Source organism: Hyla sarda, chromosome 7, assembly GCF_029499605.1.
Source record: "Hyla sarda isolate aHylSar1 chromosome 7, aHylSar1.hap1, whole genome shotgun sequence".
NCBI classification, from domain to species: domain Eukaryota; kingdom Metazoa; phylum Chordata; class Amphibia; order Anura; family Hylidae; genus Hyla; species Hyla sarda.
Window position 1 is genome coordinate 179,676,818 of NC_079195.1, and position 24,504 is coordinate 179,701,321.

Below are 24,504 nucleotides of genomic sequence, written 5' to 3' on the forward strand. Positions count from 1 at the left end.
GAACAAGGACCCACTCCAGCCTGCTTTTGGCTGCTAGAGGTGGTCAGAAAATGCTTTTAACTGACAATCAGTATGAAAATAACCCAACTGGGTTATCACGCTATTTATTTTTGGTTTATTCATCTTGTTCATGCTTGTTTATTTACAGTAGAATTTTCAACTGCTTCAGGGTCAGGGTCCTGGCAAGACATTTCGCAGGTGGAGCCTCCTTACTCGTGCATTGGGTATGGAGAACAGCGATAAACTAATACTGACCACACAGGTGTTGACAACTGAGGTAAATAATAATAATAATAATAAAAAAAAAAGTATTAAATGCATAAATAGAATAAGACAGTAACAACTATCGTAAACATCTATGGGATCAGTTAACAAAAACATTCTAAAAATCTATATTTAATTCATAGCACTATCGTATCCAACTTGGTGATCCAATACGTCTTACATTGGAGCAGATATTTTTATTTTGCTCCTTCTAGACAAATTAAAGTTTGATTACCTGACCACAAAGGCGCAATTGGATGAATGACACTTGGTGCCAAAGGGCATGAATGAAATATGCAGTTTCAAAATGTTTTTATGAACTGACCTCATAGATGTTTACAATAGTTGTTACTATCTTGTTCTAGTTAAGTATCTGTTAATATATTTTTTTTATTAAATTATTCACTTGTTGTGATCATTATGCACCTGTATGATCAGTATAAGTATATCACTGTTCTCCATTCCCAATGTGCATAAGTAAGGAGGGGATGGGATATGAAAACAGGATATGAGGTCGAGATATGAGGTTGGGACATGGGAACAGGATATCAGGTCGGATTATTAGGACAGGATATGAGGGATGGGTAATGAGGACGAGAGTGTCATTTTTGTTTTTTACTCTCCCCCAGAAAGACCGAGCAATGCCGAATACTCTGCTAGTACACTTATAAAATGAAACACATAAATTCAGTGATTAAGAAATAAGACCTAATACTTTTGTCCATGTGGTATAAGGTTGCGCTCCCGTTTGTAACCTCAATTTTCTAAGCAGAATTTCCACTTACCATTTAGTCAAAATAATATTTTTTTCAGTTCAGCTATTTGTTAAACTGGAAGGTTTGGCTCGGAATTGGAGTTCCAGTGCATACCAAAGGTGCTTGATATTAAGATTCAGTCTCGGCAGTGATATTTTTCAAACCATGTAATTGTGGACCTCACTTTGAGTGTATGTGTATATAATATATTATTGTATATCACAACCTTATATGTAATGTTTGTGTTACATCCAGTATGTAATATACTTTTAAAAGTACAGGTGCTGTTTTTGGAAGAAATCAGCTCTGTTTTTCTAATCCTGGATAACCTCGGTAAGAAGCAGGAGTCCTGATCCACTCCACGCCTGCTGTAGGACAGCAACCAGTGGCCTACAAGCATGGGTCATGGGGCAAAGAACCAATGGCTGTTTGCTCCATCGCACATGGCAAATGCCCTTAATTCTCCTGTATTAGCAACCGCAAAGAATCCCAGCCATCAGGGCATATACAAGTTATATATGCATTTCAGTATGGGTAATCCTTTATAAGATAATAGGATGTTTACATAAGATGGGTTTTTTTTCAAGTCTCATTTCACTTTCCCCAAAATAGGTATATTTCCTCACTAATCTAGTAAGGATGGATAAGGACAGAAAACTGATGGCAGAAAGAATTTTAAACCTCGCTGTAGAGATAATCTACCTGCTAACTGGAGAGGTAAGCGATTGTGAAAATCATGTTACATGTCATGACCAGTAACTCCGAAATGGTCACTGTTATTTTAAAACAACTTTCCTCCCTGTGATAGCGTATGTCATCTGTAAATAACTTCATTTACCAAAATAAGTCTTACCCCAGAGAAGGTATTGGCCAATAGATTTTACTTCTCTGTAATCTTGTGTCAACTGCCTGCTATTAGGCTTAATCCATCTCAAGTAACAGATAGACCAGAATGAAATCCAGGAAGGGGGGTGGGGGGGGGGGTAGCTACTGCTTTGTGCAGGAAAAAGAGAGTGTCTAAATTATGTACCTGCAATTTGTGAGTCTGTCTATATCCTCCAGAAATTCTACACTGTGGATAAAAGGTAAATCAAGGTCACCCTCTCATCTCAGCAGCAGTTTGGTGCTTAGTGTAACCACTTACTTGCTGCTGCTGTTTTTCAGTTCTGCTCACATGGCAACTTGCAAAGCAAGTGCATCAGTAACCTCTTCTCCCTCCACATGCCATCTATAATAGTGTACTGTAAAAAACCACCAGTATTTTTTACCAGATCCAAAAAAGGAGCCGCTACAAAGAAAAAATATTTTATTTACTGCTTATTGTAAAAGGACATTTCCAACAAGAAGTAATTGTCCAAAGTGGAGAACCCCTTGAACATACCAAGGACGTGACGGGATAGGTGAAGGGGATGTATAAAGTTAAATTAAAGGAGATGTCCCACGGAGAAAAATTGTACAGGTTTAGGTGCATAAATTAAAGTTATATAAGTTTGTAAATCACTTACATCACCCATCCTGCATGGAAATTATGTTTTCAGCGATTCTTTTGTCAGTCAGGAAGCTCAGCAGTTACAGTTTCTGGTGACTTTCGACCCCCCATTCACCTCCGTTATACTGGGGGCCGTGACGCAACACATTCCCACAATACCCCACGCAGCCTTCAGTTCGGCTGCCCGCCCCGTGCACGGCCTCTGCCCGCCCCATCTCATAAATAATCATTTTCCCCCCTCCCCTCCTACGTGGTTGGCTGAGCAGCTATGAATATGTAATAGCTGCTTCAGCCAATTAGAGCAGCCCCTGCGCACACTTTCACTTTCATTCTTATCCCACGGCAGGTTAGAGCAGGAACTGGCAGTGTTCTGCCCTGCCTCAGTCAAAAAAAACTGTAATCACCCTCATTTGTGCCCTGTATTTGTCCCCCTGCACTCTCCCCTGTCCAGTTTAGCGCTGTGTCCTCCTGGCAGCACTATATTACCGAGGACTCAGCGCTGATTGGAACAAGAATACAGACTTCTATAGCCCAGGAGCGCACTCCCCTGCATCTGGGCTATAGAAGTATATGTCCCTGCTTTGATCAGGGCTGAAGCAGCAGTCATATAGTGCTACAGGTCAGGAGAGGGCATGAGGTATATATCTTTTCTAAAGAGTTGAAAATAAATCGTGTGTGCAGAGGCAGGCACCCCCCCACCCCCCCCCCCCCTGCTTGTAGTACCATTTTTTTGCAAACCAGTGTGCCTTCAGCTGTCCGGGCATGCTGGGAGTTGTAGTTTTGCAACAGCTGGAGGCACCCTGGTTAGGAAAAACACTGTTCTAGGCTATATAAAGCATTGTTCTCTGCTTCTATTCCAGTGTTTTCAAATCAGGGTGCCTCCTGCTGTTGCAAAACTACAACTCCCAGCTTGCCCGTATAGCCTTCAGCTGTCCGGGCATGCTGGGAGTTGTAGTTTTGCAACAGCTGGGGGCACCCTGGTTGGGAAACACTGTTCTAGGCTATATAAAGTATTTTCCCCTAGGCCAGTGTTTCCCAACCAGTGTGCCTTCAGCTGTCCGGGCATGCTGGGAGTTGTAGTTTTGCAACAGCTGGAGGCACCCTGGTTAGGAAAAACACTGTTCTAGGCTATATAAAGCATTGTTCTCTGCTTCTATTCCAGTGTTTTCAAATCAGGGTGCCTCCTGCTGTTGCAAAACTACAACTCCCAGCTTGCCCGTATAGCCTTCAGCTGTCCGGGCATGCTGGGAGTTGTAGTTTTGCAACAGCTGGGGGCACCCTGGTTGGGAAACACTGTTCTAGGCTATATAAAGTATTTTCTCCTAGGCCAGTGTTTCCCAACCAGTGTGCCTCCTGCTGTTGCAAAACTACAACTCCCAGCATGCACAGACAGCCTTCAGCTGTCCGGGCATGCTGGGAGTTGTAGTTTTGCAACAGCTGGAGGCACCCTGGTTGGGAAACACTGTTCTAGGCTATATAAAGTATTTTCCCCTAGGCCAGTGTTTCCCAACCAGTGTGCCTCCTGCTGTTGCAAAACTACAACTCCCAGCATGCACAGACAGCCTTCAGCTGTCCGGGCATGCTGGGAGTTGTAGTTTTGCAACAGCTGGAGGCATCCTGGTTGGGAAACACTGTTCTAGGCTATATAAAGCATTTTCCGATGCTTCTAGGCCAGTGTTCCCCAACCAGTGTGCCTCCTGCTGTTGCAAAACTACAACTCCCTGCATGCACAGACAGCCTTTGGCTGTCCGGGCATGCTGGGAGTTGTAGTTTTGCAACAGCTGGAGGCACACTGGTTGGGAAACCCTGGCACATTTGGAGGGTGCAAAAGAGAAATGTTGTATCATTCTTACTGTAATTAAAAAATAAGACATCCCCTAAAAATAAGCCATAGTGGTAGATGTGTTTTATTGAAAGTAATGAATAGGGACCCCCCTACTCATCTGCCCCAGGTACCTCAGGGATGTCACCATGTCATGAAGCGGTGGCGTCCTTATATGCCCGTGTTTTTTCCAAACCAGTGTGCCTCCAGCTGTTGCAATACTACAACTCCCAGCATGCCCGGACAGCTGAAGGCTGTCCGGGCATGCTGGGAGTTGTAGTTTTGAAACAGCTGGAGGCACACTGGTTGGGAAACACTGGCATATAAGGAGGGTGCAAAAGAGAAATGTATATATATATATATATAAACACACACATGCACATACAGACACACATGTGTAAGTGTGTGTGTGTGTATATGCACATGCAGACATACACATGTGCAAATGTATTTATGTGTATAATATATATATATATATATATATATATATATATATATATATATATATAGATATACACAAACATACATGGGTTAATATATATTTGTTTTCTTTGTATTGCATGTTTCACTTGTGCACATTGATTTACCATGATGGGGCTTTCTTCCTCCGACACTAGTGATGAAAGCTAGATAAGCAAACTGCTTACATAGCTGGATCACTAGCCGGGGAACACGTGCATGAGTGGGGATTGGATGACACAGGCTGCCACCTGTGCTGGGGAAGCTAGGGGGATAGCAGAACGGGGGAGGGTGGGGGAGAAGAGAAATGTGTGGGCGTTATTACATTAATTAGGGGGTGGAGAAGTAAGGCAGTGTAGGCTGGGCTGGAGCCCTGCTAGAAACGAAAGGAACTGTGGGAACCCATGTGCAGACCGGAAGACAGAGAGGTACATGAAGCAGGAAGTAACGGAGTTTCAGCTGGGATTGCGGGCGAACGGAATGGGCAATTTGGACGGGGACCAGGTCATTATGAAGGTAGGAACATGTACTTTAATATGAGCTTTTTTTGTTTTTTAAATTGGGGCATGGGATTTCTTCTTTAACATTTCTCTTCTTGCACAGGATTACATACTAGTGAAGAAAATGTCTGAAGAATGTGGAGGATGGAGCAAAAATAAAGTTCCTATCAATGTGCCTCCACCCCACTCATTAATACATAAGGGAAACTGCTATCAGGAGATCCTGGACCTCACCAACAAGATCACTGAGCTGCTGACAGGAGAGGTGAGTGCAGCAGGGAGGTGTATAAATGATAACCTTGTCAGTGAAGGCAACTAATGGGAACCGCTCATCATGTTCATCTTATGCTAACACCAGGAATCATGATATATACAAAAATAGGGACAGAGACCAATCATTGAAGCATAAAAGAGTCTAGGGAAGTTTGCCTATGAGTTAATCTTTTTATATAGTTCAGAGGTGGCCAACTTTTTAGTCCTAGTTAGGAGACCTTTGGGGACACAGATTCTTATTGATGAACTGTAAAGATCATAAGATAATCTTGTTACAGAAGTTTGGAATAGCAGTTGACAAACAGTAGAGCTATGGAAAAATCAGAGCTCTCTATCGAATATTAGCATATGGATTTTTTCTTTTTTTTTACCATACCAAGAGTCCCATTAGTTAGTGACAAAATGCAAAATGGTCGATTAAGACAAAGCAAATGTGACAAAATGTTTTTGGAAATTGTAATGCTGGAGTCCATTTTCTAGGCAATGCACAAAAAAAGAAAATAAATTGTGCTATAAATAAATCTGTCTGACAATCGTTTACTTTAAATAATCAGTAAGAAGAAGCTTGAAAATCTTCACTGATCTAGAACATGTTACTTTTAAATGTAACATGTAGGGTTGTCCTGCACTGCAAAAAAGTTATTTAGGAGCTTGGGCTGGCAATACTTATTCCCCATAGTTGCTGTTCCGATTGATCCCAGTCCCAATGCTTTACATTGATGACATCTGATGATGCAGGAAATTCTTGCTCAGTAAAGGCGTGAAAAGAAGTGCACCAATAAGTGCTGATCAGCAGGGAATGGACACTGCAGCAACAGGAGATCAGGCCAGTGAGTATTGCCGGTTATCCCAAAATTAAAGGAGTAGTCCAGTGGTGACTCAGTGGTGAACAACTTATCCCCTATCTTAAGGATAGGGGATAAGTTGCAGATCGCGGGGGGTCCGACTGCTGGGGCCCCCTGCGATCTCCTGTACGGAGCCCCGACAGCCCGCGGGGGTCTATGGCAGAGCCCCAACTCTATGGCAGAGCCGAAGCACTGCCTTCGGCAATCTCCGGCTCTGCCATTGAGATGTATTGAGGGGGCGTGTCGGCCGCCGCTTCGTGCGGGGGTCGACACCCGCTATCTGGCCGGAGAGCCTGGCCCCCGTACAGAGAGATCGCAGGGGGCCCCAGCGGTCTGACCCCCGCGATCTCAAACTTATCCCCTATCCTTAGGATAGGGGATAAGTTTTTCACCACTGGACTACCCCTTTGAAACTTAAAACCTATCCATAGGAGAAAATTTTAATCAGCATGTACATTGTGGGGGAGATTTATCAAAACCTGTCAAGAGGAAAAGTTGCTGAGTTGCCCATAGCAACCAATCAGATCGCTTCGTTCATTTTTCAGAAGCCTTTTAAAAAAAAAAAATGAAAGCAATGATCTGATTGGATGCTATGGGCAACTCAGCAACTTTCTCTGGACAGGTTTTGAAAAATCTCCCCCTGTGTGTATAGCATAATAGCTTATAAAGAGATCCATGTATGAAAATCAGGGGAAAGACTAGGGTGGATTACAACAAATCACAGTTTTTTAACGTATAACCACTAACCACTTAATAGCAAAAAAAAAAGGAAGATTTTAATCTAAATAAAGGAGACTAATTTGCATGGCACCCAAGATGGAAGTTAGGAGGGCTTCTTTCAATGGCAGTGGGGGGGGGGGGGGGGGGGGGGGGTAGTGGTGACCTACGTGGATGTAGGTGTTATTGCAGCACATGATTTTTGTGATCTTCGAATATTGAATACATCTTTCTGTTTGATATGTTTTGTGGGATTGAAAGCTATGGAAGACTTCATTAGAGTTTTCTAATAATGATGATTTTTTTTTTTTTTTTTTTCAATCTTTCTACTCTGTGGCCCATCTGGAGTATCGGTTGTTTAATGTCAGTAAGGCCCTTTACCAATGGTTTAGTAAGGATACATTTTATGAAGCATCTTGATTGTCTTTGTTTTCCTCCATGTCACACTAAGGGTATGTTCACACCGAGTAATTGGAGGGGAATTTACTCGAGTTATTTACTCAAGTAATTCAGCTCGCTTAGGGTTCGTTCACATTGCTGTCGGACTCTGCTATTCGGAGTTCCGTCGGCAATCCGGTCAGAATGATGGCACAATTTTTTTTTCTCCACTAAATTCCTGTAAAATTATCGGATCACCGGCAGACCTCATGCAAGTGAACAGGATCCATCAGGACCCGGCTGTAGCCATTTGCACCTAACCCATTTCAGGGTCCGTTCAACTGGAAAAAATGGCCATGTGAACTTAGTCATTTTGCATCAGTGTCGGAATTCTGCTAGCAGAAAACAGAGAATCAAAAAGTCCATTAAAGTCAATGGAACTTTTATTGTTAGAATAATCTTCTCCAATTTCTATTGATTTTAATGGACTTTTCGCTGCTCCGTTTTCTGCTAGCAGAATTCCAACACAAAATTTTGTTCTGCCTGAAAATGTAACATGATCATTCTTCTGGCGGAATCTGCAAGGAAAAGCCCATTGAAGTCAATGGGATTTTTTTTTTTCCAACACAGTCAGAATGACCTGATGAATTAATCCGAGCCCGGACAGGCAAGGAGAATAAAGCAAAAAATAACCAATGCTAACAATATCCAACAGGGTTGTCAATGGGATTTTTTTTCTACTGACAAATGAGTTTCGTGCAGAATTCATGCAAATTCCATATGGAAATTCTGTGTGAATTCCACATGAATTCCACACAAGATAGAAAATGGCAAAAAAAACTAGATTTTCCTGACCAAAATTATTCCTCTTCAATTCCTCAATGTAAACATACCCTAATCCAGAGTCCAGGGTCATTCAGCCAGACGTTTTCCCCTAAGGTTGCATCTTTGTGTATAGGTTCCCATCAGGTGTCAGGATGTCGCTGTCTATTTCTCCATGGAGGAGTGGGAATATTTAGAAGATCACAAAGATCAATATGAGGTTATTATTATGATGAATCAACAGACTCCCATATCACCAGGTAACAGCAAATCCTTGTTCACAGAGTGCAGCTTGGAAGCTGTTTGTTTTGTTAGCTGTATTCATATGGGTCTTTTACTAATGTATCTTTACTGTGGTCTGTTACTTGATTATTATGCTTCTTTTGTAAATCTTACTGTAAAAAATACTTCATCAAAATGTGACATCACTGTGACATGAAGCAAGGATAACTACATGCCATGTGAAATTTGTACCAAAATTCTATGACAATGTATCTGCAATATGCCTTTGTGTTTCAAAATGCTTACATTTTCTTTTACATGGATTTACATCAGTTACCTGTGCCTTTGCTATTGGCTACAAAATGTTAGTAACCCAGAGTAGCTTTGAGGATCACCAAGAAATGTCCATCATCTCATGATCAAATAGGAAATAATGGTCCACATTTTTTAAAGGGGTAGTCTGGGAAAGTAAAACACATCCCCTGTCCGCAGGATGGGGAATAAGTATCTGACCGCTGGGACTCCCCACAATCTCCTGTACAGGGTGCAGCAACTCGCCCATCCTTGGAGTATTCTGGCCCCCATTTTCTGAGACCAGGTCCCATCTCAGTCGCTGATTGGCTGAGCAGACAGACACTCCCGCTTGTCTGGAAAGGAGGGGGAGGCTCTGCTCCTAGGACAGGAAAGTTTCCGTGTACAGGCCCTGTACAGGAGATCACGGGAGGTGCCAGTGGTAGGACTCCCTGCGATCAGACACTTTTTCCCTATCCTGTTCCCCTGACTACCCCTTTAATAACTTATATCACAAAAAAAGAAAAGAAAGGATTTGCTATCAATAAGGACCATAAATTGCACCTTTATTTTAACTCTTGCCTTCAATAAATGATACTTAAAGAGTATGTTCAAGCTTGACCATATGGACTTTTCTTGCCCTTGAAGACAAATATTTTAGGTGTTAGCTGCCACTTAAATCACATTGTTAAAGAGGTACTTCAGCCCTAAGACATCTTATCCCCTATCCAAAGGTTAGGAGATAAGATGTCTGATCGTGGGGGGGGTCCCGCCGCTGGGGACCCCCACAATCTAGCATGCAGTACTCGCCTGTGAGCACTGCAGGAAGGGCTGAGGGCTCCAAGTCTTATGCCTCCCGACCACGGGGACAGAGTATCGTGACGTCACGACTCCACCCCGTGTGACGTCACTCCCCGCCCCCTCAACGGCCATCATGCCCCCTCCCATAGACTTGCATTGAGGGGGCGGGGTGGGGCGGGCCGTGACGTCACACGGGGGCGGAGTCGTGACGTCTCGATACTCCGTCCCCATGGTCAGGAGGCATAAGACTTGGAGCCTCCAGCACTTCCTGCAGTGCTCACAGGTGAGTACTGCATGCTAGATTGCAGGGATCCCCATTGGCAGGACCCCTGCGATCAGACATCTTATCCGTTATCCTTTGTATAAGGGATAAGATGTCTAAGGGCTGGAGTACCCCTTTAACTGAATACCATGTTTAGGTCATTGTGTTCAGTGACTGCGTATGTCTTTTGCAGATGACTCGGATAAGGATGAAACTTTAGAGAGATGTCCCTATCCTCTGTTTACCAAGGATTATTCAGAGGAATATCAGTATATCCCACAGGATCATCAGGTAGATGGAACTACCAAATACTGAATATGATAGGTTCCGTCTTCAGTAATATATTTTTCACATTATTCTATTTTTTTATTTTCTTAAAATATATAGATGAACTGAAATTAGGTACACCTGGTACAAAATGTACGCTCCTGCCTTCAAATATATTATTCATTATGGTTTCTTCTTAAATTTTACATCTGTTTTTCTTAATTTAAAAACATTGGTTTCATATGTGGTGAACTAGGTTACAAATGTGAGTGATATGAAGATTGAAGACAAGCCACATGTGGGTGTAACCCAGCTGTGTGAGGAGAAGCAGGCAATTCTTACAGATATCGGTGAGTGATATCCATTATATTATATAAAAGATCAACTATTCTTCCTTAGTTTCCAGAGTAATATTTTATGATATGTTGTAGGGATGTCCCGATACTGAAACTGCTATTGGCACTGATACTAGACATTTGCACGACTACTTGTACTCCTGCAGATGTCCCCGATTCCTATGACGATACTTACACACCATAAAAAAATAATAAAAATCCCTCTTACCTCTCCTCTGTTCCTGTGTTGGGGACTCTTCGTCGTTCTCTGTGTTATCCGGGGTGGTGCAGGACCTTCTTCTTTGCACTGTTATCCAGAGAGGTACAGGACATAATTTCAGCGTGCAACAGGTCCTGCACCACTCCAGATAATGAAACAAAGGAGAAAGTTGTCTACTAGTCCAGATAACAGAGCGATCGATGAAGAAGCCTCAGTGCAGGAACGGAGGAGAAAATGGATTTTTATAACTTTTTTGGGGAGGAGACTCCTACTCAGTCTTAAAAAAAAAAATGGTAAGGACTTCCCTACTATGTTGTCATCTGTCAGTACAGTATTGAAAATAAAATCTGCCCATAGATTTATAAATAAAATCTGCCCATAGATTTATTGGGGTAGATTTATCATACTCTGTGTAGAGCAGTGCTTCCCAAGCAGGGTGTCTCCACCTGTTGCAAAACTACAACTCCCAGCATCTGTCCGGGCATGCTGGGAGTTGTAGTTTTGCAACAGCTGGTGGCACCCTGGTTGGGAAACACTGGTGTAGAGGTAGAGTGGTGCAGTTGTCCATAGAAACCAATCAGATTGCTTCTTTCATTTCTCAGAGGCCTTTTTATAAATGAAAGAAATTATCTGATTGGTTGCTATGGGCAATTGCACCACTCTTCCTCTACAAAGGGTTTATTAAACCTTTCACACTGTGTATAAACATTCTCTGTTCTAAACATTTATTTAGTAAAAGTTACCTATTTGCAGTGCAACCAGGGTCTTGGTTTCCTTTGGCATTTGTACCATCAAGGGCACTCCAACTACCATTGGCCAGGACATTGTTAACCAGGGTGTGCTCCAGGGGACTTGATAGCAACACTCTTGTGCAGACCCTCCTTTCTTACAGTTGTAGTGACCCCCAGAGAGGTGTTCTGGACCAAAGACCCTCTCTAGCTACTGTGACCAAGACTTCCTACTGGGTGTGAGACTACAAGTACCAGCTGACCCTCTCAACAACACCTGTGACACCCCAACAGGTCACTGCTTTTATCTTTGCAAAATCTTTATGTGGTGTCAGCGGGGTGCAATGCAGGGAAGCTGTTATAACCCAAGGGGCAGATGTTATTAACCCCTTCCTTTCGTGACGCCAGGGCATGGTTTAGCCTCAACCACCCAAAGGTAATACCGCTGGTCCTGGGCTAGGCACAGGGGCAGTGAAGACACAGACGCCAAGTTACGGACAACGGTAGCTTTACTGAGGGTAAACAGGTGATACAGTCTATGCAGTATGGCCAATATCCTAAGGAGGTGACAGTGACACAGGGGGACCTCGCAGGCTTGCTGGGACTTGCAGTATGTAGAGACACTTTAGTGCAGGTCACGGTGACTATACAGAAGACTTGAGTTGACTGACTTGACAATTGACATGAAGATGACTTTGAGCTTACTTGAGCTGACTTGTGGCAGCAGACTTTAGGCTTGAGGCCTCCAATTCTCTGGACACACTATGTACGACGTCTTGACTGCACTGGACCTCAGGAACAAGAGAGAGATTGCAGCCCCTCCCATGGTTATATAGGGGGCTGTGCAAGAAGCCCATAGGTCACTTGGGGGCTCACCTGGTCACTAGTGCCTCCTGGGTAACAATCACATGGTATAACTTTAATCACACTGTACAAACTATTAAAGGTACAATACACTTTATAAGGAATAACATATTTACAATGGGGGTAACAATCCAGGGGGCCCTGAGGACATAAAGGGACTCTTCTGACAGGGCAGGAGAAGAATACGGGGAAACACCATCCCGTACTGGATCACCACATTTAAAAATCTCTGAAAAAACAGATTCCAGTAAACATCAAGAATCTTGACATATGATCTTATTAAGCAGAGGGATGCTCATCTCCATACTCCTTCAGATAGCACAGATCCCCTATGGTAAATTAACAAAATTCACAAAAGTTTCCCTACTTTGGGAGGCTGTATATGGGAAGATATGACAATAAAAACTGTAGCATTCTAACTGTGGTAATATCTATGTCAAATTACAAATGTCATGACAAGGTATGTATTGTGATTTGCAAAAACATTGATTAAACTTTTTTCCTATTTTCAGCAGAAAGCTACAACAAAAACTTTGCAGACAATCTTCGTTTACCTCCTGATTATGAAGTAATTTATAAGAATATCACAAATATACCATCTGTTCTCTACAGCAGAGAACCAGCTACTGATCCCACTAATCTAAAGGAATCTTCATATGATCCATCACAGATTGTCAAACAAAGTACAGGAGACAAAGATGGCACAATATTTTCATGTTTTGAATGTGGGAAACATTTTAAAAGAAAATCTATTCTTTCCATGCATGAAAGAATTCACAATGCTGAGAGGCCATTTTCATGTTCAGAATGTGGGAAAAGTTTTACTCAGAAAACCTATCTTTTTGAACATCAGAGAGCTCACACAGGAGAGAAGCCATTTTCATGTTCTCAATGTGGGAAATGCTTCACAAGGAAATCAAGTGTTGTGAAACATCTGAAAACTCACACCGGAGAAAAGTCATATTTATGTTCACAATGTGGGAAATGTTTTATGCAGAAGTGTGATCTTGTTAAACATCAGTTTATTCATACAGAGGAGAAGCCATTCTCATGTACAGAATGTGAGAAAAGGTTTAGCCAGAAGTCCTTCCTTGTTAAACATCAGATAATTCACACAAGTAAGAAAGCATTTGTATGTTTAGAATGTGGTAAAAGTTTTCGCTACAAGTCTGATCTTGTAAATCATCAGTTAATCCACACTGGGGAGAAGCCATTTTTATGTTCAGAATGTGGGAAATGTTTTACAAGGAAATCAAATCTTGTTGAACATCAAAAAACTCACACAGGGGAAAAGCCATTTTCATGTTCGGAATGTAAGAAAAGGTTTAGGCAGAAGTCTGATCTTGTTAAACATCAGAGAATTCACACAGGGGAAAAACCATTTCCATGTTCAGAATGTGGGAAATGTTTCGTCCAGAGGTCTGATCTTGTTAATCATCAGCTAATCCACACTGGTGAGAAGCCCTTTTTATGTTCAGAATGTGGGAAGTGTTATAACCATAGGTCAGCTCTTTCTCAGCATAAGAAGCGAAGCCATTTTAATGTACAGACTATAGAAAATGTTGTACTTTAGATGTAGTGCTCTAGTAAAATAAAATAAATTATTGTACCCTTGAAAAATCTGTTCCGAAAATTTTTTATGGACAAATTTGTCTGTTATTTCCTTGTAAATTGTAATGATGCAAAGTAAAAGCAACTAAACATATTGCACCTTTGCAGTACTGATTCCCACCACAGCTTTCACATTAGGAGCTTTACACAGGGTTATCCTTGGCCCCCATCCTTGGTTCAGCCCTCCCCAAGGCTCTCATATAGGCATGTGCATGCTTGACTGCCACTGTATTTAACCCCTTAAGGACCAGGCCATTTTACACCTTAAGGACCGGAGCGTTTTTTGCAATTCTGACCACTATCACTTTAAACATTAATAATTCTGGAATGCTTTTAGTTATCATTCTGATTCCGAGATTGTTTTTTCGTGACATATTCTACTTTAACTTAGTGGTAAAATTTTATGGTAACTTGCATCCTTTCTTGGTGAAAAATCCCAAAATTTGATGAAAAAAATGAAAATTTTGCATTTTTCTAACTTTGAAGCTCTCTGCTTGTAAGGAAAATGGATATTCCAAATATATTTTTTTTGGGTTCACATATACAATATGTCTACTTTATGTTTGCATCATAAAATTTATGAGTTTTTACTTTTGGAAGACACCAGAGGGCTTCAACGGTCAGCATCAATTTTCCGATTTTTCACAAAATTTTCAAACTCTCTATTTTTCAGGGACCAGTTCAGGTTTGAAGTGGATTTGAAGGGTCTTCATATTAGAAATACCCCATTATAAAAACTACACCCCCCAAAGTATTCAAAATGACATTCAATAAGTGTTTTAACCGTTTAGGTGTTTCACAGGAATAGCAGCAAAGTGAAGGAGAAAATTCAAAATCTTCATTTTTTACACTCGCATGTTCTTGTAGACCCAATTTTTGAATTTTTGCAAGGGGTAAAAAGGAGAAAATTTTTACTTGTATTTGAAACCCAATTTCTCTCGAGTAAGCACATACCTCATATGTCTATGTTAATTGTTCGGCGGGCGCAGTAGAGGGCTCAGAAGGGAAGGAGCGACAAATGGTTTTTGGGGGGCATGCCGCATTTAGGAAGCCCCTATGGTGCCAGGACAGCAAAAAAAAACACATGGCATACCATTTTGGAAACTAGACCCCTCAGGGAACGTAACAAGGGGTAAAGTGAACCTTAATACCCTAAAGGTGATTCACGACTTTTGCATATGTAAAAAAAATATATATATTTTTTACCTAAAATGCTTGGTTTCCCAAAAATTTTACATTTTTAAAAAGGGTAATAGCAGAAAATACCCCCCAAAATTTGAAGCCCAATTTCTCCCGATACAGAAAACACCTCGCATGGGGGTGAAAAGTGCTCTGCTGGCGCACTACAGGTCTCAGAAGAGAAGGAGTCACATTTGGCTTTTTTGAAGGAAATTTTGCTCTGGGGGCATGCCGCATTTAGGAAGCCCCTATGGTGCCAGAACAGCAAAAAAAAAAAAACACATGGCATACCATTTTGGAAACTAGACCCCTCGGGGAACGTAACAAGGGGTAATGTGAACCTTAATGCCCTACAGGTGTTTCACGACTTTTGCATATGTAAAAAAAAAAAAAAAAAATTTTACCTAAAATGCTTGTTTTCCCAAAATGTTTACATTTTTAAAAAGGGTAATAGCAGAAAATACCCCCCAAAATTTGAAGCCCAATTTCTCCCAATTCAGAAAACAACCCATATGGGGGTGAAAAGTGCTCTGCTGGCGCACTACAGGTCTCAGAAGAGAAGGAGTCACATTTGGCTTTTTGAAAGCGAATTTTGCTCTGGGGGCATGCCGCATTTAGGAAGCCCCTATGGTGCCAGGACAGCAAAAAAAAACCCACATGGCATACCATTTTGGAAACTAGACCCCTCGGGGAACGTAACAAGGGGTAGTTTGAACCTTAATACCCTACAGGTGTTTCACGACTTTTGCATATGTAAAAAAATATATATTTTTTTTACCTAAAATGCTTGTTTTCCCAAAAATTTTACATTTTTAAAAAGGGTAATAGCAGAAAATACCCCCCAAAATTTGTTAGGCAATTTCTCCCGAGTACGGCGATACCCCATATGTGACCCTAAACTGTTGCCTTGAAATACGACAGGGCTCCAAAGTGAGAGCGCCATACGCATTTGAGGCCTAAATTAGGGACTTGCATAGGGGTGGACATGGAGGTATTCTACGCCAGTGATTCCCAAACAGGGTGCCTCCAGCTGTTGTAAAACTCCCAGCATGCCTAGACAGTCAACGGCTATCTGGCAATACTGGGAGTAGTTGTTTTGCAACAGCTGGAGGCTCCGTTTTGGAAACAGTGGCGTACCAGACGTTTTTCATTTTTATTGGGGAGGGGAGGGGGGCTGTATAGGGGTATGTGTATATGTAGTGTTTTTTACTTTTTATTTTATTTTGTGTTAGTGTAGTGTAGTGTTTTTAGGGTACAGTCGCACGGGCGGGGGTTCACAGTAGTTTCTCGCTTGCAGTTTGAGCTGCGGCAGAAATTTTGCCGCACCTCAAACTCGCAGCCCGATACTTACTGTAATCCTCCGCCCATGTGAGTGTACCCTGTACGTTCACATTGGGGGGGGGGAACATCCAGCTGTTGCAAAACTACAACTCCCAGCATGCTGGGAGTTGTAGTTTTGCAACAGCTGGAGGCACACTGGTTGTGAAACACCGAGTTTGGTAACAAACTCAGTGTTTTGCAACCAGTGTGCCTTCAGCTGTTGCAAAAGCTACAACCCCCAGCATGTACGGACAGCGGAAGGGTATGCTGGGTCTTGTAGTTATGCAACAGCTGGAGGCATACTACTTTGGCTGGGGATGCTGGGGATTGTAGTTATGCAACAGCTGGAGACACACTGGTTTGCTACTTAACTCAGTGTGCCTTCAGCTGTTGCAAAACTACAACTCTCAGCAGTCACCGACAGCCAACGGGCATGCTGGGAGTTGTAGTTATGCAACCACCAGATGCACCACTACAACTCCCAGCATGCACTTTAGCTGATTGCGCAAGCTGGGAGTTGTAGTTACACAACAGCTGAAGGTACACTTTTCCATAGAAAGAATGTGCCTCCAGCTGTTGCAAAACTACAAGTCCCAGCATGCCCATAAGGGAATGCTGGGAGTTGTGGTGGTCTGCCTCCTGCTGTTGCATAACTACAGCTCCCAGCATGCTCTTTTTGCATGCTGGGAGCTGTTGCTAAGCAACAGCAGGAGGCTGTCACTCACCTCCAACGATCCTCGCCGCACAGGTCAGTCCCTCGTCATCTCCGCCGCCGCCGCTGCTCCTGGGGCCCCGATCCCAACAGGGGCGCCGGGGATCGGGGTCCCCAGCACCCGGGGTGCACGTCCCGTACCCGCTCACATCCTCCGGAAGAGGGGCGGAGCGGGTTGCGGGAGTGACACCCGCAGCAGGTGCCCTGATTGGTCGGCCGGTAATCCGGCCGACGAATCAGGGCGATCGTGAGGTGGCACCAGTGCCACCTCACCCCTGCTGGCTCTGGCTGTTCGGGGGCCGTCTCTGATTGCCCCGATCAGCCAATAATTCCGGGTCACCGGGTCACTGGAGACCCGATTGACCCGGAATCCGCCACAGATCGCTGGGCCCCCTGGGCGATATGCCCCGATGCCTGCTGAACGATTTCAGCAGGCATTGGGGACCGGCTCCGCTCCAGATGGTTGCGGGGGGCCGGTAAAACACATGACGTTCTCATACGTCATGTGTCCTTAAGGACTCGGAAATGGAGACGTATGAGAACGTCATGTGTCCTTAAGGGGTTAAACTCCACCTTAGCATCGCCATGCAATGCTAACTGGAAGACTTTTATAGGCATTGCTATTTGAACAAACTTTGCATAGATCAATGATACAAGTGAATGTAAGAAACTATGTGAAATGTCTTATTAGACAAAAATGCTTCTTTCTCCTGTTATCAAACTTCTACCCTCTTCCTGCTGCTAAACTTTTCCTTTTTGCTTAGCTTTTACCCCGTGTCTGCATGACATGCCATACAAGTCTATGAAGAGGGGAGATATATGGGAAGAAAAGTGCCTGAAACATATACAGGCTGCAGAAAGACAGCACAGTTAGCTTTGTAAATAGAGATCTCACCCCAGGGCTTTAAACACCATTCAGACTGCTCCAGCTGCTTAGACTTGTACACACAGATATAGAACCATCTAAATAGTAGTTCAAATAGTACAGGATCTCCTTCTCTGTGTGTAAAGTGTATGGGAGACACTACAGATGAGCGAACTTACAGTAAATTCGATTCGTCACGAACTTCTCGGCTCGGCAGTTGATGACTTTTCCTTCATAAATTAGTTCAGCTTTCAGGTGCTCCGGTGGGCTGGAAAAGGTGGATACAGTCTTAGGAAAGAGTCTTCTAGGACTGTATCCACCTTTTCCAGCCCACGGGAGCACCTGAAAGCTGAACTAATTTATGCAGGAAAAGTCATCAACTGCCGAGCCGAGAAGTTCGTGACGAATCGAATTTACTGTAAGTTCGCTCATCTCTAGGAGATACCATAGAGCAGTGGTCTTCAACCTGCGGACCTCCAGATGTTGCAAAGCTACAACTCCCAGCATGCCCGGACAGCCAACGGCTGTCCGGGCATGCTGGGAGTTGTAGTTTTGCAACATCTGGAGGTCCGCAGGTTGAAGACCACTGCCATAGAAGCTCTACCCTCCAGCTCTGGGAGAACTGAAAATTTTAGATTAAAGGGTATTCCGGGATTTTTTTTATTTTACTGCTACAGGGGCTGAATAGTTAGTGTGCATGATTTAGTGTCTGTACCTGTGTGATGGTGGTCTCACAATTCTTATGTGATTTTTTTTTTCCCCTAATGTTTATTTTTAACAGCATACAAAATGAGTGTCGTCTCAGGTTTTCCCAGGTTGCCAAGTGGCCTGAGACATTACATCACTAGTCAGTTGTTCAGAGGGAGCCTGTCTGTGCTTCAATGGGTGGAGCGACCGCTGGGTGGGAGGAAGATCATTCTGTTTTTGCAACAGCTGGAGGCACCCTGGTAAGAAAACACTGGTCTTTTGCATTGAAGGGTGCACAGGTGTGTTTCAATGGGTGGGGTGGCTGATGTATGGGAGGGAAAAAAGTGACCTCACACTTACAAACAAGGAATTATTGGATTTGTACTTTAAGGGAACAAAACTGCCACAGGAAATAGCCAGTTTACGAAAGAATTGCCACAACATTTAACCCTAAGACAAGCACAGATCCTTTCAAAGCATGGGTATTACTGTCTGGCAGGTATGCACTAAAATCACCTTTAAAGGGGTATTCCAGGAAAAAAAAAAAAAAATTATCTCAACTGGCTCCAGAAAGTTAAACAGATTTGTAAATTACTTCTATTAAAAAATCTTAATCCTTTCAATAATTATCAGCTGCTGAAGTTGAGTTGTTCTTTTCTGTCTGGCAACAGTGCTCTCTGCTGACATCTCTGCTTGTCTCGGGTACTGCACAGAGTAGAATAGGTTTGCTATGGGGAATTTCTTCTAAACTGGGCGGTTCCCGAGACACGTGTCATCAGAGAGCACTTAGACAGAAAAGAACAACTCAACTTCAGAAGCACATAAGTACTGAAAGGATGAAGATTTTTTTAATAGAAGTAATTTACAAATCTGTTTAACTTTCTGGAGCCAGTTGATATATATAAAAAAAAGTTTTCCCCTGTATAACCCCTTTAACCCCTTAAGGACCAAGGATGTACAGGTACGTCCTTGGTCCTGCTCCCGTGATATAACGCGGGGTTGCACGGTAACCCCACATCATATCACGGCGGGCCCAGCGTCATAGTGAAGCCGGGACCCGCCGCTAATAGCACGCAGCGCTGTATTAACCCTTTAGCCATGCGCTCAGAGCTGAGCCACACGGCTAAAAGCGAAAGTGAAAACTGCCAGTTAACTCAGTGGGTTCTTCGGGATAGCCGTGGCGAAATCGCGGCATCCCGAACAGCTTACAGGACAGCGGGAGGGCCCCTACCTGCCTCCTCGCTGTCCGATCGCCGAATGACTGCTCAGTGCCTGAGATCCAGGCATGAGCAGTCAAGCGGCAGAATCATCGATCACTGGTTTCCTATGAGAAACCAGTGATCAATGATGAAGATCAGTGTGTGCAGTGTTATAGGTCCCTATGGGACCTATAACACTGCAAAAAAAAAAGTGAAAAAAAAAAGTGAATAAAGATCATTTAACCCCTTCCCTATTAAAAGTTTGAATCACCCCCCTTTTCCCATTAAAAAAAAAAAACACAGTGAAAATAAAAATAAACATATATGGTATCGGGGGCGTGGCCTGGCAGCCGAGGCGCATGGTCGGGTGAAAGCAGAGCTCCGCAGCCTAACCCGTTCTAGCGACGATATAATAGCTCACACCCGGACGTGACCAGCTCTAACCTTCCTCCCTACCTTCCTCAACATGCCGGGCAGACGCAAGAGACTCACCCGGCGGGGATCGCTAACGAGATTCTCCTTTATCCCCCGGGAGGCCTTCACACAAGATGGCGCCGACGGACAGGACGCAGCAGTGTCTCCTGTGCAGCAGTTCTCCCCGTGCGCCATGCCGGAGCGCCTGCACTCACCACAATGGCGGCGATCATCCTCAGTTCCGGAGCTCCGTGATCTGGCAGCAAAATCTCCCCACCGGGATCCTACCTCTCCCGAGCGGTGTACGCGGAGCTCGGACGCGAAGTTACAGGGTGAGTCGCAAAATGCTTGCTCCTCTCCTGGGGGGACATTGCAAACCGCCCTAGGCTCATTATACAGAGGCCTTGAGAATTATCTGCAGACCCCTGCATCCATTCAGATGCCAGTTAAAGCAGGCAGCCAGGAAGGACTTCCTATACAGAAGCTACCTATAGCTGACCCTCTGGCTGATATGCCAGTGCTTGGTCAGTCCCTTACAGATACAGCAATGAGGAACATGCTTATGCTACTCAGAACCACCATGCTGCAGGATATACATACAATTGTGACCCCGCTGCAGAATTCAGTGCAATCCTTGGGACAGAGAGTCGACCACATAGAAGGGAAGTTCAGTGAATTTGCTACCTCTCACAATGCTTTGATTGATTCCCAATATGTAGTGGAAGATGAACTGTCTGTACTTAAAGCAAAAATTGCAGACCTTGAGGACAGAAGTCGTCGCAATAACATTAAACTCCGTGGCATTTCAGAAAGTGTAGCTCCTGCAGACATCCCTGAGTATGTCCAAACCTTGTTGCAAACTGTTTTACCTGATAGTGCACCTCGAGATCTAATCATAGATAGGGCACACCGTATCCCCAGACCCAAGCATTTGGAAGAGTCGGTCCCTAGGGACATTTTGGCCCGCGTGCACTTTTACCATACTAAAGAACGCTTTATGGAAGTCGCCAGAAAGAACAACGGCCTTCCAGCACCTTATCATAAGATCTCTGCATATGCTGATTTATCGGCCACCACACTTCAAGCTAGGAGAAGTCTCCTACCACTTACTACGGCTCTACGGTCTGCCAAAATACTCTACAGGTGGGGTTTCCCACTTCGGCTCCTGATCCGCAAGGACAATAAGGTCCACGTGATACGCACCCTCACGGAGGGAGAAGAATTGCTTAAATCTTGGGACATTGTTTTGCCTCCTGCAGCCTCTCCAAAGAAATTCAGCAGACCTGTGCAAGTGGAGAAGGATTGGTCAACAGCCTGATTTTTTTGTCTGTCCTCTTTCTGTATATCCAGTCCGGACTGTGTTTTTATTTCTTTTTTCTTGATAATTTGATGCGGGCTCTGGTGAAACACCCATGTCCTCTGGCTTCAGTGCAGACTCTAACCCCCACTCCGTGGATAACGGCACTAGTCTACATGTGTCGTTTTTTTTCTGTTTGTTTTTTGTTTTGTTCTCTGTTCTTTGTTCTCTATGTCGTGACATACGCACATTATCTTGGTCCTAAGTATCTGTTCTACTCTCACTTGACAGGCGCATGCTGGCTGGGAGATGCGCCCTGTCTTCCATATAATATTTTCCTGCATTATTATTTAGTTTTTTCTTTGTATGATTTATTAATATGTCTATAGTATTTACTAGTATAAATGCGAATGGTCTAAACACTCCATATAAACGATCTCAGTTATGGCAAGAGGTACAAACCACTAAATGTGATATATTGTGTGTACAGGAGACGCATTTGATAGCGAAGGATGCTTTCCGTGTAAAACACCCTGCTTTTTCTCACATATATCATTCTCATTTTAGTTCTAAGGCCCGCGGAGTCCTGATTGCAATAAGGAACACGTTGGCCTTCTCGCTACACGAGGTGGTGTCGGACCCCCAGGGCAGGTATGTGATCCTACGCTGTTCCATTAGTGCCGCTAAATATACAATAGTTTCCCTGTATGCCCCTAATGTGGGTCAACTGAGATTTGTTAAACGTTTATGCCATACAGCTCAACTACCCGCGTGGGGATCTTTGGTCGTCTGCGGCGATTTTAACTCTGTAGCTGACTCTGCTTTAGACTCTACTTCTTCTTCCCGCTTTCCCTCTTCATCCCTTAACCCTATCCTATCTGACTTTGACATGTATGACATTTGGCGCATCCAACACACCAGTGAGAAAGATTATACATTCCATTCAGGAGTTCATAACTCCTATTCTCGTATAGATATGTTCTGGATAGATAGAGGTTTGTTATCTAACGCCATGGCCACCACTATAGCTACAATTAAATGGTCGGATGATGCTGCCATTACTCTCCAACTAAAAGATGCCTTTTCCTCACCTCCATCTTATACATGGCGCAGCAATCCTTTTTTATGGTCACACCCTACATATGCTAAATACTTGCATCGTGACATCACTGAATATTTTTCCACCAATATACACTCCGTCTCGGACCCAATTATTTTGTGGAACTGCCATAAGGCTGTTATTAGAGGACATTGCGTTAAATACGGCTCTATTCTAAAAAGGGAGAGGGAGAGACGACTAGAGGATATCTTATCTCAATTAAAACAGGCCGAGCTCACCAATAAAACCTCTCCCTCTGCAGAAACAGCCCGGATAGTTGTTGATCTGAGGAGAGACTTGCGTTGTCATCTATTATTGTCCTATGAAAAATCCCATCGAAAATTGCAGGCTAGATATTATTCCCAGAATAATAAGGCAGGAAAATTACTAGCTAATAGACTAAAGAAACATCAAATGAAAGCTAGAATCCCCTACTTACTGCATCCGACCACGAATGAAAAACTTTACACCCCAACTGATATTGCCAACGGTTTCCAGGCCTTCTATACCCACCTCTACAACTTGCGAGACTCTATCCCCTCACCCCCCGATATAGCTAGTATAACCAATTCTTATCTCTCGCGTTTACAGTTACCCAGACTCTCTACTGAGCAGCTTCTATCCCTGAACGCTGAAATCACCACAGATGACATTCTGCTCGCAATAACCTCCCTCCCTGCCGACAAGGCGCCAGGCCCTGATGGCTTTGTTAATTCATACTACAAAGCGTTTAAACATATTTTAGCTCCACATCTGGCAGCTGTCTGTCGGACTGCGATGTCTTTGGGTAGTTTCCCTGTTGAAAACCTTCAAGCCACTATCACTACACTGCCCAAACCTGGCAAGCCTCCTGATCGCCCTCCAAATTTTCGGCCAATTTCTCTGCTAAACCAGGATGTAAAGATTTTTGCAAAATTGTTAGCTTCCCGCATATCCCCTTTTTTACCTTTTTTAATCAGAGCGGACCAATCTGGGTTCGTTGCGGGCAGACAGGCTTCCGATAACACTAGGCGATTATTAAATATTTTCTATCATCTGGAAAAAACTGGAAGTCCCGCATTAATCTTAGCCTTGGACGCCGAGAAGGCCTTCGACCGCCTCCGGTGGTCGTATGCCTTCTCGGCCCTCCAACATATGGGTTTTTTGGGAGGCATCCTATCAGCACTTCAGTCTTTATACTCCACACCCTCTGCTAGAGTGCTCGCTAATGGTACTCTCTCTGATCCTTTTAATATCACTAACGGCTCCCGCCAGGGATGTCCCCTGTCACCTCTAATCTATATCCTATCCATGGAGCCTTTGGCTCAAGCAATCAGGTTGGACGGGGACATCTCTGGCGTCAAAATTGGCCCAAAAACACATGTCATTTCGTTATATGCGGATGATGTCATTCTTTCTTTAACTAATCCAGAAATCTCCCTCCCAACAGTCATGCACAACATTTTAATATTTGGGGACATTTCATATTATCACCTTAACCAAACTAAAACCCAAGCCTTACCTATTAATCTCTCTCCATCCTTATTCTCTTCTTTAAAATCTACCTTTTCTTTTGACTGGCAACCGACCTCTTTACAATATTTGGGTATTCGTTTATCATATCCACACAACACCCTGTATAAGGAAAATTATATACCCTTACTATCATCTGTCGCCACTGAAATAGAGCATTTAGCGGCCTCTGAAATCTCTTGGGTGGGCAGGGTTGCCACTTTCAAGATGTTTATCCTTCCCCGATTTCTATACTTATTCCGCACTCTTCCTATAACCCTACCTCCTACATTCTTTACTAAAGCTCAAGCACTTC

At 43.5% G+C, this 24,504-nt stretch overlaps 1 protein-coding gene across 10 annotated transcripts in view; it reads left to right on the plus strand.

Annotated features, from left to right (window-relative positions):
* The window catches only part of LOC130282802 (zinc finger protein OZF-like), a 16,563-nt gene extending 2,640 nt beyond the window's left edge, over window positions 1-13,923 (plus strand). For 5 of the 10 annotated variants that reach the window (XM_056531561.1, XM_056531559.1, XM_056531558.1 and 2 more), the window contains exons 3-9: window positions 170-277; window positions 1,632-1,736; window positions 5,393-5,554; window positions 8,461-8,584; window positions 10,094-10,191; window positions 10,424-10,517; window positions 12,827-13,923. In XM_056531561.1, coding sequence (XP_056387536.1) covers window positions 170-277; window positions 1,632-1,736; window positions 5,393-5,554; window positions 8,461-8,584; window positions 10,094-10,191; window positions 10,424-10,517; window positions 12,827-13,887 — 1,752 coding nt within the window. In that variant the 3' untranslated portion in view covers window positions 13,888-13,923. Of the gene's footprint in view, window positions 1-148; window positions 278-1,631; window positions 1,737-5,392; window positions 5,555-8,460; window positions 8,585-10,093; window positions 10,192-10,423; window positions 10,518-12,826 lie in introns of all 10 variants that reach the window. The other 5 variants (XM_056531564.1, XM_056531563.1, XM_056531566.1 and 2 more) reach the window with 3 other exon arrangements.
* Window positions 13,924-24,504: the final 10,581 nt, after the last annotated feature.